Below are 17,136 nucleotides of genomic sequence, written 5' to 3' on the forward strand. Positions count from 1 at the left end.
ATGGAAAGTAGCACCACCATCTGGCTAAAAATTAAAACAAAACACGCTGCCTGGGTGATGCATTGGTTCACCTCAGAGCTCGGGCAATCCAGTCACCACCAGCCTCACGAAGCTAAATTGTTGCCCTCAGTTCCTGGTCTGTTCTATCCATACGAAGTTCCCCCATTCACTAAAGATCTAGTTCCATTTTTTTCTTGAATCAGATTCTGGTCATATTGAGATGAAAGCTTACAATGAAATCAATCTGATCGATAGTAATTTCCATTCATTTCAATGGGGATTCACAATAATGGATATAATTCCCCTCACTCATCCAATAGGAAGAAAATTCTCCTGGGCTGCACTCTCAACTAAAAAATCCTCCCTCCCATATTTCAGACAGAAAGGAGAAAGCAGCCCCATTCTATGACTAATTAATAGTCACTGGGCCAAGCTACACATGACGAATGACACTTGAACAGCAAGTGGATTGAGTGGAGGGCAAGTGAACAGGGAGAAATACACTTGCCGTTCAAGTGTCATTCGTCATGTGTAGCTTGGCCCTCACTTGTAGAGTGACCACAGGGAGGTATGAATTTTCCTTCCTTTCCCAGAAGCTCAAGCAGGGTCTGGCTCCACAAAAGTGGACTGCACAGTTCATAGCTGCTGAAATCTGCCCTTTCTCCAGCTTTTATCTCATTACATTCTCTTTCAGCATTTTCTCTTGGCCTTTGCATACTGGAGTCTGGCTTAAAAACAACGTGCGTTAAATGGTGGTGCTCAGGGTAATAAAATGGGAGGAATGAAATATAATAATAATAGTAACAACAACATTCGATTTATATACCGCCCTTCAGGATGACTTAACACCCACTCAGAGCGGTTTACAAAGTATGTCATTATTATCCCCACAACAAAACACCCTGTGAGGTGGGTAGAGCTGAGAGAGCTAGAAGCTATGACTGACCCAAGGTCACCCAGCTGGCTTCAAGTGGAGGAGTGAGGAATCTAACCCGGTTCTCCAGGTTAGAGTCCCGTGCTCTTAACCACTACACCAAACTGGATTAGTTCTTCTTGGTCAGTCACTGGTTTTGTATAAACATGGCCCCCACCCTTTTAACATGTGTGTGCATAGCCTGAGCCTCTGACTTCATTTCTCCCACTATTGCAACATTGCCTCCCTGCCAGCTTTTGCAAAGCCCCTGCCCTGCGACGCGACTCCTATCAAGAGGTGGGGAAAGTGTAGACTGAGCCTCTGGTGCCATCCTTCCTCCATCTGCCATGCTTCTGTACTGAATATGCAGGCAGATGTCCTATAGAATGAAGTAACTCATGCAAACTATACTGAATCGGAAAGGCTGCTGGTACTTTAACTGGTAGAAAAGTGCATACACTGTATTGTCGAAGGCTTTCACGGCCGGAGAACGATGGTTGTTGGGGGTTTTCCGGGCTGTATTGCCGTGGTCTTGGCATTGTAGTTCCTGACGTTTCGCCAGCAGCTGTGGCTGGCATCTTCAGAGGTGTAGCACCAAAAGACAGAGATCTCTCAGTGTCACAGTGTGGAAAAGATGTAGGTCATTTGTATCTACTCAGGAGGGGTGGGGTTGAGCTGAGTCATTCTGTAAGAGTTTCCCAGGGTGTGGAATGCTAATGGCGGGAGGCTTCACTGTATCCTGAGGAGGTTCTTTTGCATATGGATTGGTGCTTGATGTGCTAATCTTCTCTGCAGGGCTATTGTCGGGTATAGAGTATTTTGTTAGCCTGGTGTTTTTCAGGTTGTTCTCTAGCAATTATAAATGATTCGTACCTGCAGCTTCCTTGCCTTGACTGAGCTACTAGAATACTGAATGTTGTTTAAAAATTAATGTTGGTACAGAAAAAGTTCTGATTTTCATTTGCTCTGCTATTGTCATGCACTGAAAGTGTGACTTAAACATCTAGAAGCTTAACCTCAAAGGACAGCATGGAGTATCATGGGGGAACAAAAAGACCTCTTGATTTCTCCTCTCCAGTGTATATATAATCCACTCTTCTTCAGTGCTGTTCACAAGCAACCAAGGCTGCTTCCCAGTTGACTCTCCCCATCTTCTCACATTGTGCAGCAATCCAAGGCAATACAGGGAAAGGGAAGTTTTCCCATGTTGCAACTCACAATACAGTAGAGGAAGATAATGAGACTCACCCAGTTGACTGGAAAATTGAGTGATTCTCCCTGTCTTTTACTCCTGTGATGTGAATCACTGCACAATGTTGGGAAGAAATGGAAGTTTCCAGGATGGTGCTCCTTATCTCCTTGGTGGCTCATCGAACAGAAAGGGAAGACCAGGAGAATCAACTCAGAAATGATAGTATGTTCCCTGTATTGTGCAAGGTTGCAGTTTCAGTTCATCCATAATTAAGGGAAGGTTATTGACCAATTAACTAATGTTAGTTACTTAATGCCTTTAATGGACTAACTTGATTGCCTTGAACGCCTTTTAATTGACTAACTTGATTACGTTTAAACTCATTGCACATTGCCGAAAGAAGACTGCAGTCTTTTCTTGGTAAATTAAAGATTGTCATTTCACCTTTTCGCCCAAGTCCAGGAAGTTCTCATCGCTTATCAATAGGCACAATATTTCCCAGCAATATTTGCGTCAATGATATTTTAACTGCCCTTTCACACCGAACCATCTCCTGTACTGCTACAAAATGATCTAATATTAATTTTTAAAATACTTTGTCATACTGCCTTAAACTCTAGAAAATTAGGGTACACACTTTAAAATAAAAAAATAGAGGCAAACAAGAACAAACTTTGCATGTGCAAGAACAAAGTTTTTATTTGTCTTTAAAACATCAAAACACAATGCATCACATCAATGAACAAAAATGCATGTAAGAAACACAAGAACTTGTATTAAAGCAAACAACAAAATAGTGAAGGAATGAAAGCACAACTGTTATACAAAATTCAAACTGGTGAACTGATTTTCCATGGAAAACCTGGCGTCTAGGAGTTACTCTTTGGCACAAATTTCTAGTGCGATTAAATTTTCGAAGCAGGTTTGCACAGCTGCACTGATCATCAGTTTTCTTAGTAGACTGTACATACAGAAAGAAGGGGAAGCTTTGGTACATATCTACACTATGACTTCAGGATCTGGCTCCTTTCCAGAGGAATGCTCCATGGAGAGCACTCCCATTCTGCAACTCATGTATTAACTCAACTCATACAAGGTGATAGGGCTAGTCCATCAGTCCTCACACAGCCAAATATGCATGGAAACCACCAACACATGCACTTCAGAGTTGCTGGATTAAGGGACAGATATGTACAAAGCAGTAGAAACCCAATTTATACAATATAAAATGCTTTGACTTTAGTAAATGTTAGGAAAGGAAATGGGTTAGATCCAACCAGCTTTTCTACTGGTGAAAGAGGAGGTCCTCTTTAACCACGAAAAGACTGCTGGAGATCATGGGAAGTTGCATGGAAAAGCCATGTGGGACAGGAGAGGAGGGAAATTTAAGACATAGAGTAAAAAAGCCGACCTGATTTAATGCACTGTTTTCCTTCTGGGATGTTATTTTATTATAAAGGTATAGGAAACTTGGTTTCTCAGATTGTCTCTTGGCCATGAAGATAAATAAGATGTTCTTGGGTAAGACTTTATTTCTCACTCTAAACTGTCTCACAGGTTTATTAAAATTGTCTAAAATTAGACAAACTCTGTATGTTCTTGTTTGAACTCCTTGGAAAAATCAAGAGGAAATTATATGATAAATAAATAATATTGCCCTCAAAAGTCTGGACACCATACAACTTATAAGAAATGGGAATTTTGTTAAACTAGAAAATATTCCTAGCATATTATTTCAGGAAAGCTGATCTTATTTAGATACATTGTGTTTATTTCTCTTTTTTTATGCTGAGATTAAGAAGAAAGAATTGCATTAATCATTTTCCAGGTACTATAATTCTTCTTCTTCAAAGCCCTTCTGATTAGTTATGGCATTATACCAGTGGCAACTCAAGCCAAAGTACAAATTGTCCTGAGGTATTGTATTTACTTTTTGTGCATGATGCACATATTAATGTTAGTTTTATTAACTTTGTTATCCCTGTTAAATAATATACTTCAGCAACTGAAGAATCTCAGTTTTCCTCAAACAAAGTGACAATAGCCTCAGTCTGCTACTAAGATATCAAAAAAAAAATCAAACCAAAAGGTAAAGATGATAGACTGTTGGAGAGAAAAAAAAAATGTGGCTTCCTAAAGAAAAGGCTTTCATAGACTAGAAATACTAAGCCACAATAAATCTGTTAGTCTTTAAGATGCCACAAGACCCTTGGTTGTTTACAAATCTAAAAGAGATACAAGTCTAAATTTCCTTACAGTTCTACAAAACTGCAAACCTGCTTTGCTTGAATTTGGGAAGCAATATTTTAGTTTGTTTCACTTTCCCACTTAAAAGTCCACAGCTGACTGCTATTTATGGCTGACGCTCTTCACACTAGGCTGATTTCCTGCAAAAAAATTCACATTCTTCTTGAGTTTCAAATCTATTTTTATTTCCTCCACAGCCGCCATACCAGAACTGGAAGCACATGTCTCGTTCTATGTGATAATACCACTTGAGACTGTAATCTTCACATTCACCGCTGTCCATATCCACAAAGCACACATCTAGAGGGGGAAATAAAATGGATCCATATACGTAATGAAGAGAAGTCTTTGAAACACATACTTGATTGATTGATTGATTGATTGATTGATTGATTGATTGATTGATTGATTGATTGATTGATTGATTGATTGATTGATTGACTGATTGATTGATTTTCAAAAATGGTGAAGCAGGACATAGAAATAGTTCGTAATTTAGATGTCTACAATTTTGCTACCGTGAGGAAGTAAGAATTTGATGTTCATAGCAGCCAATGCTGACACAGCATTTTCTAGACCAGGCCTATTCCACTTGTGGCTAGGGTTGCCAATCTCCAGGCGAGGCCTGGAGATCTCCCAGAATTACAACAGATCTCCAGACTACAGAGATCAGTTCTCCTAGAGAGAATGGCTGCTTTGGAGGGTGGACTTTATGGCATTATATGCTAGTGAGGTCCCTCCCCTCCCCAAGCTCTAGACCTAAAGCTCCAGGAATTTCCTTGATCTAGAGGAGACAATCCTACTTGTGACTCAGCAGGGCCAAACACAACTTGTTAGCCATGGACACCAAACAAGCAGAACCCAATAAACTTCCAGATTTTGCTTCTTCCTCAGACTACCCACCAAGGGGATTGTCTAGCAGCTAGCAAACCACAGTATGAGTAATTTCATCTTAATCCCACCCCTCATTCTGGCTTCCCAGTTTAGCCTAAGAACAATAATGAGGAGTTTGAAAGTACAATATACACGCACTTAATTCATGATCAGTATTGCCTTCCAGTAACAGCCATTACTTCCACAAGTGAACACAAATTCAACCTGGATGCAGGGAAACACATGGAATTTTTTTCAGTACTTGCTGACAAATCTGGTGATAACTCTAAAGACTGGATATTTGTGTGCTTGTGTGGAGAAAGGAAAAAGAGCTCAGCTCAACCTCATAGATAATAAAACTAATGATAGATGGGACTAGACTGGCTTAGTTGATGTGTTTCCCCTCCAGGCAAACAAGCAGTAAAATTTTTCAATCATTGGAATAGAGATTTAGGATCCCAATTCTATATAATTAAGATCAGGAACTTGTATTTCTACTGCTCTGTTGCCACGTTTCTCTTCCAGCACTGACAGGTACCTCTTCCTTTACTGGGTTAACAGGAGGTGTATTGCTTTCTGTTTCCACACATAGCTCTACATTGTGATTCCTGTTTAGAATCTAAGGGCCAAACTACAAGTGACGAATGACACAGGTTGAACACTTGTCAGCTTCCCTCAAGTTTTGATGGGAAATGTAGGCATCCTGGTGTTGCCGCTTGGCTCTCCGACTGCTGTCCAATGGACTTTTCAACTGTCACTTGTCCAACATTCCGCCAAGCTGCCTACATTTCCCATCAAAACTTGAGGGAAGCTGACAAGTCCCATATACTATAGGGCTCAGATCAAAAGTCACTCTAAATTTTAGTCAATGCTATGAGGTTTGTCAACCCTTAAATCTATTCCTAATCCAAGTAAAACAATCAAATCTTGAATTTTTAAAACTGACTCCCAGAGAATGTCTTCAAAGGATTTGAAAAGAAACAACTGAGGCATAAAATATGTTTGGTTCAACATGGAATTCACCTCAGTAAATCTTCAGCTAATTGTTCCCCAGTGAATCACGATTCACAAGAATTTCAGCTTAAACAAGTCATCAGCAGCAACCTTTATTTCTGTCAGAGAAGGGTCAGTTTTTCTAAAATGACTTGCATAACGGTCTCCCAGTTTGAAAATGGAGAGGAGGTTTAGTTAATATTTGAATGAAATCTTTTCCAATGAAGCTTACTTGTTTTATGCCAACCTATAGACAACACATCACTTAAATAATTTCCTGATCAGTTTTCTTTTGAAAAATTTAAGAGACAGTTCTTACCATTTTACACTGACATCAGAGATAAAAAAAAAGTACTCCAATGGCAAAATCTGGGAGATCTGGGAGCAAGAGAGTTATTTTATACCCTGGATTAGGGGTGTACAATTTAGAAAATTGGGTTTAAAAATATATCTGAATAATACCTATCTGGTATTATTCAGATATATCTGGAGATATCTGTCTAACAGAGGTATATTTGGATAAATTGTTATTTACATTCCTGAATTATTTGGATATATTCGGGAATATATGGGAATCACATTTTAAAGGTCGCAGCACATTGTTTCCCCTCACTTTGCACATTTCCAGGCTACAGGAGGAGAGGGAAGGAAGGCAATGTTACAGTGTCTTTGAGCCAAACTAGAAGCGACACATGACACGTGGAGGACATGGTCAGTTTCCTGCAAGTTTCCACAGGAAATGTAATGAGAAAGAACCTCTGTCAGGGAGAATCCCCCCTCTCCCTGGCAGAGGTTCTTTTGCTAGGCGTCTCATCTCGTCTGCTTGGCTCCCTCTCGCTGCTGCCAGTGCGCTCAGTGCATTTAGGGGAGCAAGGGGAGTGCACTGGCAGCAGTGAGAGGAAGTGTGCTCCTCTTGCTCCCCTAAATGCAGTTGAGAGCCAAGAGCACTGGCAGCGGTGAGAGGGAGAGGGAGCTACCAACGAGATTGGCTCCCCGTCCCTTTCATTGTGCCAGTGCATTTTGCTCCTGAGTGCAAGGGGTTCTTTTGGCATAATTTCTCTATGACAAAAATATGGTAGGCAAAGGAATGGGTTCCATGCTGAAAAATGTTGGTAAAGAGCCAATCTGGATGCTGCAATCAATCCCAAGGTTCAGAAAGAAAAGCAGAAAAGAGCTGTCAATCAGAAAGTAAAAGATCTTGGATATGACCCCCACACATACCTTGCTCAGAATGTTCTTCATTCCAGGTTTCCTTGCCAGCATGAGCATTGGTCTCTGCGAAATACTCATTATGCCCATAATCATACTCAACTTCTTCTGTGTACCCTACAGGTCCTTGGGTTGTTTCTGTAACTTTTTGTTGCCCATTGAGATTGGGTAGCTCTATTGTTTGCAAAATGTCACTGTAATCCAATTCAGGGAAATGAATTCTAAAAAGGGAAACAGAGAATGAGGAGCGGGTGATGCTTTAGTTACAAGATATACTGACAACGATTGCCTAAACCAGTGATTTCTAGCAGAGGATCTAGGGATACCATGGCACCTGCCAATTTCTTTTCTAGCATCCACTTCATTTTTGAGCGCTGGGAATACAAACCAAAGTGTCTGCAATGGGACAGAGAATTTCAAGAAACTTCCTACCAGCTAACTGACTAGCAAAGCACTGAAGTCACTCCAGGCAGGAGCATCACAGCTGTTTACCCTCAGCACGACCTTTCACATTTGTGTCATGGCCCATTGACAAAGGCTTCCTTATGTCTCTGGACTTGGAGCCCTCTCCCTGTGGCTACTCTGGAAGCAAGCCCTCTCCTTTACTTGGAAGCTAAAACTAAGCAGTTTCTCTCCCTTCCCCAAGTCAAAGAGCTGATCCAACTCCTTGGTGCTGGTGGTGATCGGGTAGCTTCCAGTTGCCCATTCACACTAGCAACTGCCTCTGCTCGTCATAGGACTACAGTTGATTTGGTATCTCCTAACGTTTTGTAATTGCCCCTGCCCCATGGCAACCATTTTGTGATGATGGTCATTGCCCCTTCTCAAAACTTCAAAAAAATTACCTCATGTTAAACCGGATTAGGAGCTTGCCAAACTATTGCCCAACATAGCAGGGTTAGCAGGGGGGTGGAGGGGTGCCAAATGGGAGAGGAGTACTGGTTCTTCCTCTCTGTGTGTGCATGAAGCGCATGAGCCCTCCATCAGACTTGAAATGATATTGCTTCTGGTTCAAACTTAAAGAATCTGCCCCGCTGAGACATCCTTTCAAGACCCATGAATTGCACATGCACCATTTTGCCATGTGTTCTACCTGTCTCTCCACTTCTAACCCCTTGTTGACCAGGAGAGTGGTGGAGGGAGGGGGCAGCAGCTGGAGGCAGAGGATCCCCCACCCCCCAGTGGGGGTCTGACAACCTTACAGCACGGACATTCTTCTACACCTGCAAAATGGAATGTCTTTTTTGTTCTTTGGTTCAAGAAACAGGAAAGAAACATCTCTTTTGTACCTGTCCGTCCTAGCTATTAGCTGCTGAGTATCACCTCGATCCAGGCTTTCACATTCTTCCTGTAGGTATGGAGGAGGGTAAGGATTCATTTGCCCTGTTGAAATAAGAAAAGGGGATGGAAGGGGGAGAAATGGTTTTTTAAAGATGCACCAACCAGGAAAGGCATTGTTTGGTCACAGGATAAGCAATGAGTTCTCATGATATGTGCAAATGGAAGCAAAACCCCCCACTCCATTGTATTCAGCACTGGAACTGTCATAGGCAGGATGTGCTGGCCCCCCTGTTGGCTGTTCTCCATCCTGTCAGCCTCCCCTAGGGTCTCCCCACAAGCCACAGAAATGGAAGGGCAGGGCAGAGTAGGGATGTGTCCCCAACGCTCCCTGTCACCTGTTCCTGGAGGAGCTGCCTTGTCAAGTTTGGCTCCAGCTCTGCCCATTTCCTCTCTGGTTGTGGCCGTGGAGTCCTCTTTTTACCCTGCCCTATCCTCAGCCCCACCCCTTGTCCCCACCCCCAAGGTGCTTGCCAACACCTAGGCCAATGGCTGCAGCAGCACCCAGGTGAAGCCCTGCCTCCACCTCTTCCAGCCCTTTGGACCTTCTCAGTAGATGGAGAGCTGTCCAGCTGGAGGGAACTGGTCCTTCTCCTTGCCTCACTCCCTCTTCCTCTTGTTGCCTGGGCCAGTGCAGGGGAGAGACCAAGACTCATGGTCAAGCTTCTTGGGTGTCAGGCTGAGCAGGCGGGGTTGAGTGCATATGTCCTCACCACACTCAGTACACTGGCCTGAGCCACCACATCAGAGGGCACTATGGCTGAAGAGACTAGTTGTGGCTTTGTGCAGGACCTCATTGGGTGGCTCTTCAGGGCTTCCTGGCTCCTTTGCCACCACAACAGGTGAATTTTCTCGGGGGGGGGGGGGTTCCCAACAGCTGGGGCTGTATGGGGGAAAGCTGCAGGTGACATTGGAGATGAGTCTGGGCTGAGTGCCAGCTGGACAAGAACTCTTGGAAATATAACAAGCCCATAAACCTGCTAAATAAGATTGGAGTGTGGAGCTTAGATTTAAGATGGTTTAATCAATGGATTCAAATCTGTGATTGAAATCAATGGGACTATCCAAGGTGAAATCCAAGTATTAAATCTTGCCTGACTTTAAATAGGAAGTTGGGATCACAGTTAGCTGTTCCAAACAAAAGGATTTCTGAAACCACAGACTGAAACTTGTGCGGAGGTTCCTCAGCTGTGTGTGTGTTAGGGTTGCCAGTCCCCATCTGGAGGCAGGGGAATCTCCCATTCCCACCCTCCACCCCCCTCACCCCTGTTTACCTGACTGGCAGGGGGGAACATGCCTTCCGGGGTGCACTCCTGGGTGGTGTGGCACACTTCTAGGTAGCGCAGCAAACTCCAGCATGCTGCAGAGGCCCAATTTGTCCCAAATCCATCCTGATTCAGGCCGAATCAGGCCCGATTCAGCCTGAATTGGGCCACTACAGAATGCAGGAGCGTCCCCAATTTGGCCCCCTGCAGAGCACGGCAGCACTCCCAGGGCAGCACATGGCCCGTGCGATGACATCACTTCCCAGAAATGATGTCATTGTGTGGGCCAGGAGCATGCATACATACCGTGCATGCAAGAGAGGGGGCCTAAAAGGTAAGTGCTGGGTCTCCGATCTCCCACCTTGGGGGGCTGGGGGATCTGGCGAACCTAGTGTGTGTATGTAAAGTGCCATCAAGCTGCAACTGACTTGTGGTGACTACACAGGATTTTCCAGGCAAGAATTGTTCAGAAGTGGTTTGCCATTGTCTGGCTCTGTGTAAATTCCCTGAACTTCCATGATAGTCTCCCATCCAAGTAAATAAATAGGGCCAACTCTGCTTAGCTTTTGCAATCTGACAAGATCGGGCTAGCCTGGGCCATCCAGCTTCTGCCATATGTTCCAATGGTATTTTTCTCTTACAGAGCCAGAGTGATGTAGTGGATAGAGTGTCAGATGAGATCCAAATTCTCATTCTGCCATGGAAGCTCTCTGGGTGGCTTTGGGCGAATCAGACTGTCTCATATACCACCACCACCACCACCACTCCCTAAAAAGTATAAGCATGCAGCCCTGAGTATACTTAGAGGTAAAGCCCAATGGAACGCAACAGCACATACATTCAACTAAATATACTTAATTTGAAAACATTTATTTGAAAGTTCCATTAAAATCAGTGAGAGTGACCTGCTTCTGGTAAATGCAGTTAGAATCAAGGGTTCGTATTAGCTATTACTGTCAAACTGGGTTATACAAATAACCCTTTGGAAACTGAGGCCTCCATTTATAAATGGTAAAGCACATCCACTGTAATTTAACTGTAAAGCGACAATTAGCAAAATCAGCTGTAATCAGACACATTTGGGGGTATATGAAAACACCTAAATCAAAAGCTGAATGCCTTAAGAATTAAAACCAAAACAAAAACCAAAACAAAACATTGAACCCTGCACCAAGAAAAACAAAAGTTTATAATAAATTAATGTACTTATACATATAAATTAGTTAGGGTTTAATTAATAAGCAAATGACCGCAGTCAAGCCTTTACATAGTAAAAAAATTGAGTAAGTAGTTCAATAAGAGACAGCAAACAAAACTACATATCACTTACGTTTTAAAAGATTTAAGAAAGTCCGACTAAACTGCAGAGCATAGGGCAGTTCAAGTTGACCAGTCCTACCCAGCTGCAAGAGATGTTGTTCCACTGGGTCACTGGAGAGTTCTGTCGTCTCTGTATCATCAACTTCACTTCCAAGTGCTAATGTGAACATTGTGAATCCTTGGCATTTAGCTTCTAGTGACATTTTACCAAGTGTCTCTCTGTCCCAGGAACTTGTCTTACTTCCCAATATTGTAAATATGACTCTGTGTTTTCTTGGACTGGGGGCTTCCAAAAATATATTATTAATTGTCCATTCTATAGCATGACCAATTGCCAACGGGCCTTCTAGCTGGTGAACAGATTTGAGAATGTGCCTTTTCATCAGATTTTTATTGTTGTATTGAACGAAATCAAACTCTTCATGCACTGAGCTTGCTTTTTCGTTGACTGTGAAGTTCCATGGAGCCTGCTGCACCAAAGCTACCCTTGCACCTCCATCCCGTGTCATAGGTTCGGGGGCGATAACAAAATAATCCACCATGTTGCTCACAAATTCCTTCATTGTCTCAAACTCCTCACTTCCAACATTACGAGAGCTGTCTATGATGTAAGCTATGTCCATATCTATTATAATAGGAGGAGGAACCACCTCCTTACATTTTGGATCTGGATTACACTTATCTGGGGAAAAAGCAGTAGGTAATAACTAACTCCAAGCAATGACTAAAGATGAATGTACACATTATTTATTGATGCGTTGCTCATCTTTGAAAAATATTTCTTATAAATTATTTTGAAAGTCTCCCTCCCCCGCCCCTTGCACTATATTTTATGTTAAACATTTACATTTCCAAAAATGTTCAGGTTAATGGGCAGCACATTCATGATTCCACCAAAATTCATAATTATCGGGATCAGAACTCAGATTTGCATGAATTGAAATATATGGATATTTTACAAATTATACTTCATTCTATGAAAAGTTCTTCTATAGTTTGGAACGTACAATGAAGTTCTGCATATGTGCAGATGAGTTTTCAGTTTACAGCTTAGATAGAACGAATCCCCTTACACCCAAAGATGGCTTTTTAAGACCAGGGAATTGTGGGCAGATCCAAAGAAACTTTGGAAAACTGGAGAGGGGGATTACAGCAAGTCTCTTCTTAGGGTCATAAAGGGTGGAGGTGGCAAGCATCAAAACAAGGAACAGGTAATTTGGAAAGGAAGCTTATGAAGAAATTTCACTGCTTCCCATTTTGTCTACAGCACTGCTCTCGCACTTTCCCCCTCCCAATACCTTTCTGAGAACTCTGAATGTTGTTCCTGTTAATATAATGTAACTGCTTCCACCCCAAATGAGAAATGAATGAGAAATGAAGCAAATGAGACTTTCCCATTAATTCCTCATTCATTATAGGATTTCCCCTTTTGTTTTGATTGTGGAAATGAATGGAGATAATTCATTTCATTTTTTAATTCATTTATAAAATGAATCCTCTCTGCTAGTGGTCATGCCTCTGTCCACATTGATCTCCTGGCAGCTTAAACAGAAGATTTCCTGTGTCCTAGGAGGAAAGTATATGTGACGTCCTGGGAAAAGGCACATGCATTTTTCAGGGGCATGCCCCATATTTTATGATAATTTATGTCATAAATTCATCTGTCTTCCAGATGAATGGGGAAAGCCCCCATTTTGGAAATAAAAATTGTCTTTTCATTATGAAACATAAACCAATTTCTATATATCTCATTTAACACTCATAATTTAAAAAGTTGGTTTACCAAAGCAGAGTGCGCAATTCGAGATGCTGCCCAAATTATCATCCTCCTCAGAATCCAATACATGTAACTGAAATCTACCAGTGTCATCTACCTATTAAAATACAAAAGCAAATTTAGGTTAGACGGAAAAGAAATGGACTAAAGTTTTTCTGGTGCTTTAAAGCACAATCCAGTGCACAGGCCACTATTTCTTCACAGAGACCTTTATGTTGGATTTCAGGATCAAAACATTACAAGCGTATTATGAGTTGCTATCCCAAATTCTGCTGAATAACTTTTGAATCTCTGAATGCAGGGCTCATTTCGAGGGGGAACGCGCAGGAACGCAGTTCCGGTAGTTCCCCAAAGAGGTCACATGACAGGTGACCCCGCCCACCTGACTCTCAGCCATTTTGGGCCTGTTTTGGCCTGGATTGGGGCCAAAATGTCCCGGATCAGGCCTCTGATGGGTGGTGGATCACTCTCCCGCTCAGCAGCAGCCTGATCCCGACCATTTTGGGCCCCTTTTCAGCCATTTTCAGCCCCTTTTTGCCATTTTGGGCCCAATTTCAGCCCTGAATGGCCAGGATTGGGTCCAAAACAGCCAGGATAGGTGATGTGGCATATGCAAATCAGTTATGCTAATGACACACTTCCGATGATGGCAAGGGGCATGGCATATGCTAATGAGTTATGCTAATGAGTTAAGCTAATGAGTTCCTCCAGCTCTTTTTCTACGAAATGACCCGTCTGAATGTATAATACTAAGAACCTGTTCCAGGTCTTCCACTTGCATCTGTTCTACTGTGCATGGGATTGCTACTGCTTGTTCTGGCCCTATTTTCTCTACCATTACTTCTCATCCTACAAAAAAGTAAAATCAACAGCACAATCCAGCCCTTTGATTTCAATAGTAAAATTAAGTGCATGCAGATCTTTGTCTCAATTATGCCATAAACATGTTGTTGTCCTGTCTTTAGACAGCTGCATAACCTGGCATTTGATGGTAGACAATAGAATCAGATCAGTGCTTTTGAGATCCTCTGGCTATTCCAAATGTGTAAAATTTGTGCTATGACCTATTTGTCCAAGTGGAGGCTAAGAAAACTGCCATTTAAATGTGGGCAGAAGAAAGGCTGGTTCTGGAGATTGTTGGAAAAGATTGCTAAGCAGTTTCTTGCTAGGAAAAAAAAATAGCATATTTTAGGACAGTGGGAAGCTGAAAAAAAAGATATTACCACAGTACTAATAATGACTTGTGAATGTTTACTTCCCATCAGTTCATCTTGTACATTTGTAGATAAACTGTTTATTATAAAAGGCACTGGAAGGCTCTAGTGTGCTCTTCTTATAAGATAATTGACCTTGTAAATAGGGACTTGCCCTGAAATTCACTGTCAGTCCCAGAAATGAGAAGCACAAATAATACTTCCACCTCTGGCTCCAGGAGTTTCATATTAAAGAGGAAAGGAATTTCCCTGAACTTCCAATAAATAGGGAACATTAAAATTTGTTATAACACAAATTAAATGCTGTCATTCACTTTGACAAAATAGAAGAGCCAAGCATATATAAGAACACTATATAATCTAGGATAGCAAGTGACCAGGTGGCATACAGGCCCCTGGGGGGCAATTTACAAATATGAGTCCAAGATTCAGGATTTCTAAGCAGCCCCTTCTCCCCACTTGTAATGGCTTCTGACAGTCAGTGGAGAAAATTATACTGTTCACCCTGCCATGAGGATAAAAGTCCAGAAACTAGGGCCAATTCCAGACGGCCCTCCCCACCCCGAAACGTTGCACGTCGTCACGCGGAAAACGCGAAATATTGCATTTTCTCGCGCGAGTTTTGCGCGACCTCGCGCAAAACTTGCGTGAGAAAATGCGATATTTCGCGTTTTATGCGCGACGACGTGCGATGTTTCGGGATGGGGAGGGCCGTCTGGAATCGGCCAAGATCTGATCAATGGAATGCACTGCATAAATGTTGCATCTGAAGAAGAGAACTGTGATTCTCGAAAGCTTATGTGGGTTACTCTTAAAGGTGCTACTCGACTCTTTTCGATAAATGGAATGTTATTTTGACTAGCATATTTATTTTATCTCAAATAATCCAATGACCCAATGAACTTGGAAACATAAATCATACTCATACCACTCTTTAATTCCATCTTGCAACTTTGAATAGCATGGTTAAATGAACTTAATAACATCTATATGATTTATTTATAGTATTGGAGATGAATTTGTAAAGACTGCATTCAACTTTTTTTAACTGAATAAAATTTTTAAATATAATAATAGTAGTAATAGTAGTAGTTGTTGTTGTAATGATAATAATAATAGTGAATTAAGCCTCTATTTTACACAGCATTTACTGAGAGATTAATATTACTTTTAAATAGTTACAGGACAATTTGGATTCATACTGCACAGATGTTAAGATTTTGCTTCGGTGTTACTACGTTTCTGGTGTAAATATAAATGGCAAACTGGCAATCGGATAATCCTTCCTGCTGCCATTAGGTCCAATATCTGTCATCAGCATAAACAAAGAAAATAAACCCATGTTAACAACCCCTCGTCCAAACAAAGCTGCTGCTGAGTGCATGGAGATTCTTCTTAGGAAATCTAAAACAGCTGTTTAACTCACGCTGGACAGCTGATCTACATTTTTTCCAGGAAAATTCTATAGGGCATATTAAGTTGCTACAATGTACTCTTCAAGGGCTGCACATTAAGATTAGATCTGCCATAAAAAAATCTAAATGTCACAATTTAGATTTTGCCACTGATATTTAATTCAAAATTATAACATTGAGATTTTGGTTTCAAAACTGACAGCTAAGTTTGAAGTTCATTCCCCTCACCCCACCCTGTTTAGTTAACTGGATGCTTGGTATGAGTTTATGACAGATCTGTTTGTGACAGATCATATCAGCAAAGAGCCAAACTGTTCTTTAAATTCCCACCGCTTCAGAGTGTATCAGCCTTTGCCATCTATCTACACAATGACTTCCTTCTTAGGGTAGCCTACTTACCGAAAAAGCCTGTCTTACGTTAGGCACTTCACTGAGAGCAATGACCACAGGTGTTATATCTAGCGCACTGAATTCCAACACGGCTGTGTTGATGGAGGTGGTATCTTGCGATGGGCCGGCAGTAAAAAATATTGCAACTTTCCTCATGAGGGCACCATGCCGATGTCGTTTAAAGACATTCCTGGCAACAAACCTCATGGCTGCCCCAATATTCCGTCTGCCTGAGGACCTCTCCAGTGGTATTTTCTCAACTGCCTCCATGAGAAGGTCATCCCGCTGGAATTCAGAGAACCGGATGAGATGCTTTGTATGAGTGTTGTAGGATAGTACAGACACACGAGCCCCAGTTGGGCAGTTGCTTCTGCTGATGGTCATATTTGCCAGCAAAGAGGCCACGATATCTTTCATCCTTTGAAAGGATCCTTGGGTGACATTCTGAGACATATCAAGGGCAAACACCACTTCAGTCGGATATACCGGACATTGGCGCTGACCTTGGAACAAAATTAAAGTGTCAGAGAATTTCCAGCATTTAGATTTTATGACTTTTTTGGTGCAATAGAACAGAAATTTTATATAATCTGCTTACCTAAACAGCAGGCTAGAAGGGATATGAAAAACAATGTTTTAATTTCAATTGTTATTTCTGTTTTATATATTTATATAACATCCCATGGCACCAATCCCACATGTGACACTTGTTTCAGCATCCACTGAGAGGTTCACTTTTAGCTTAATATAAAGCATAGTAGCAACAGCAAAAAGAGGGAAATCACACAGTTAGCATTTTTAACAACATGATTAGCATTTAAATCAAGGACTTCTGAGTTCACATCCTACTTCCATAACCTTGAGATTTAAAAAATATATATATTCATAATAATTTATCTCATGTGGCTGTTTGTGATGACAGCAATTTCTATCACCAATAAGATTATAATACATTTGTATGTTAAATATTTGGTGCTTTCAGGATTCTTG

General features: G+C 41.6%; 1 protein-coding gene across 1 annotated transcript; it reads right to left on the bottom strand.

Annotated features, from left to right (window-relative positions):
* Positions 1-4,479: 4,479 nt before the first annotated feature.
* Positions 4,480-16,599, bottom strand: LOC129337320 (collagen alpha-6(VI) chain-like). Its single transcript, XM_054990926.1, has 6 exons — positions 16,156-16,599; positions 13,134-13,224; positions 11,361-12,032; positions 8,717-8,810; positions 7,440-7,648; positions 4,480-4,652 (listed from the first exon to the last, which is right to left on the bottom strand). Exons 1-6 carry the CDS (start codon positions 16,597-16,599, stop codon positions 4,480-4,482), a joined length of 1,683 nt encoding a protein of 560 aa, XP_054846901.1.
* Between the last annotated feature and the right edge of the window lie 537 nt (positions 16,600-17,136).

This window comes from Eublepharis macularius, chromosome 11, assembly GCF_028583425.1.
Source record: "Eublepharis macularius isolate TG4126 chromosome 11, MPM_Emac_v1.0, whole genome shotgun sequence".
Lineage (NCBI taxonomy): Eukaryota > Metazoa > Chordata > Lepidosauria > Squamata > Eublepharidae > Eublepharis > Eublepharis macularius.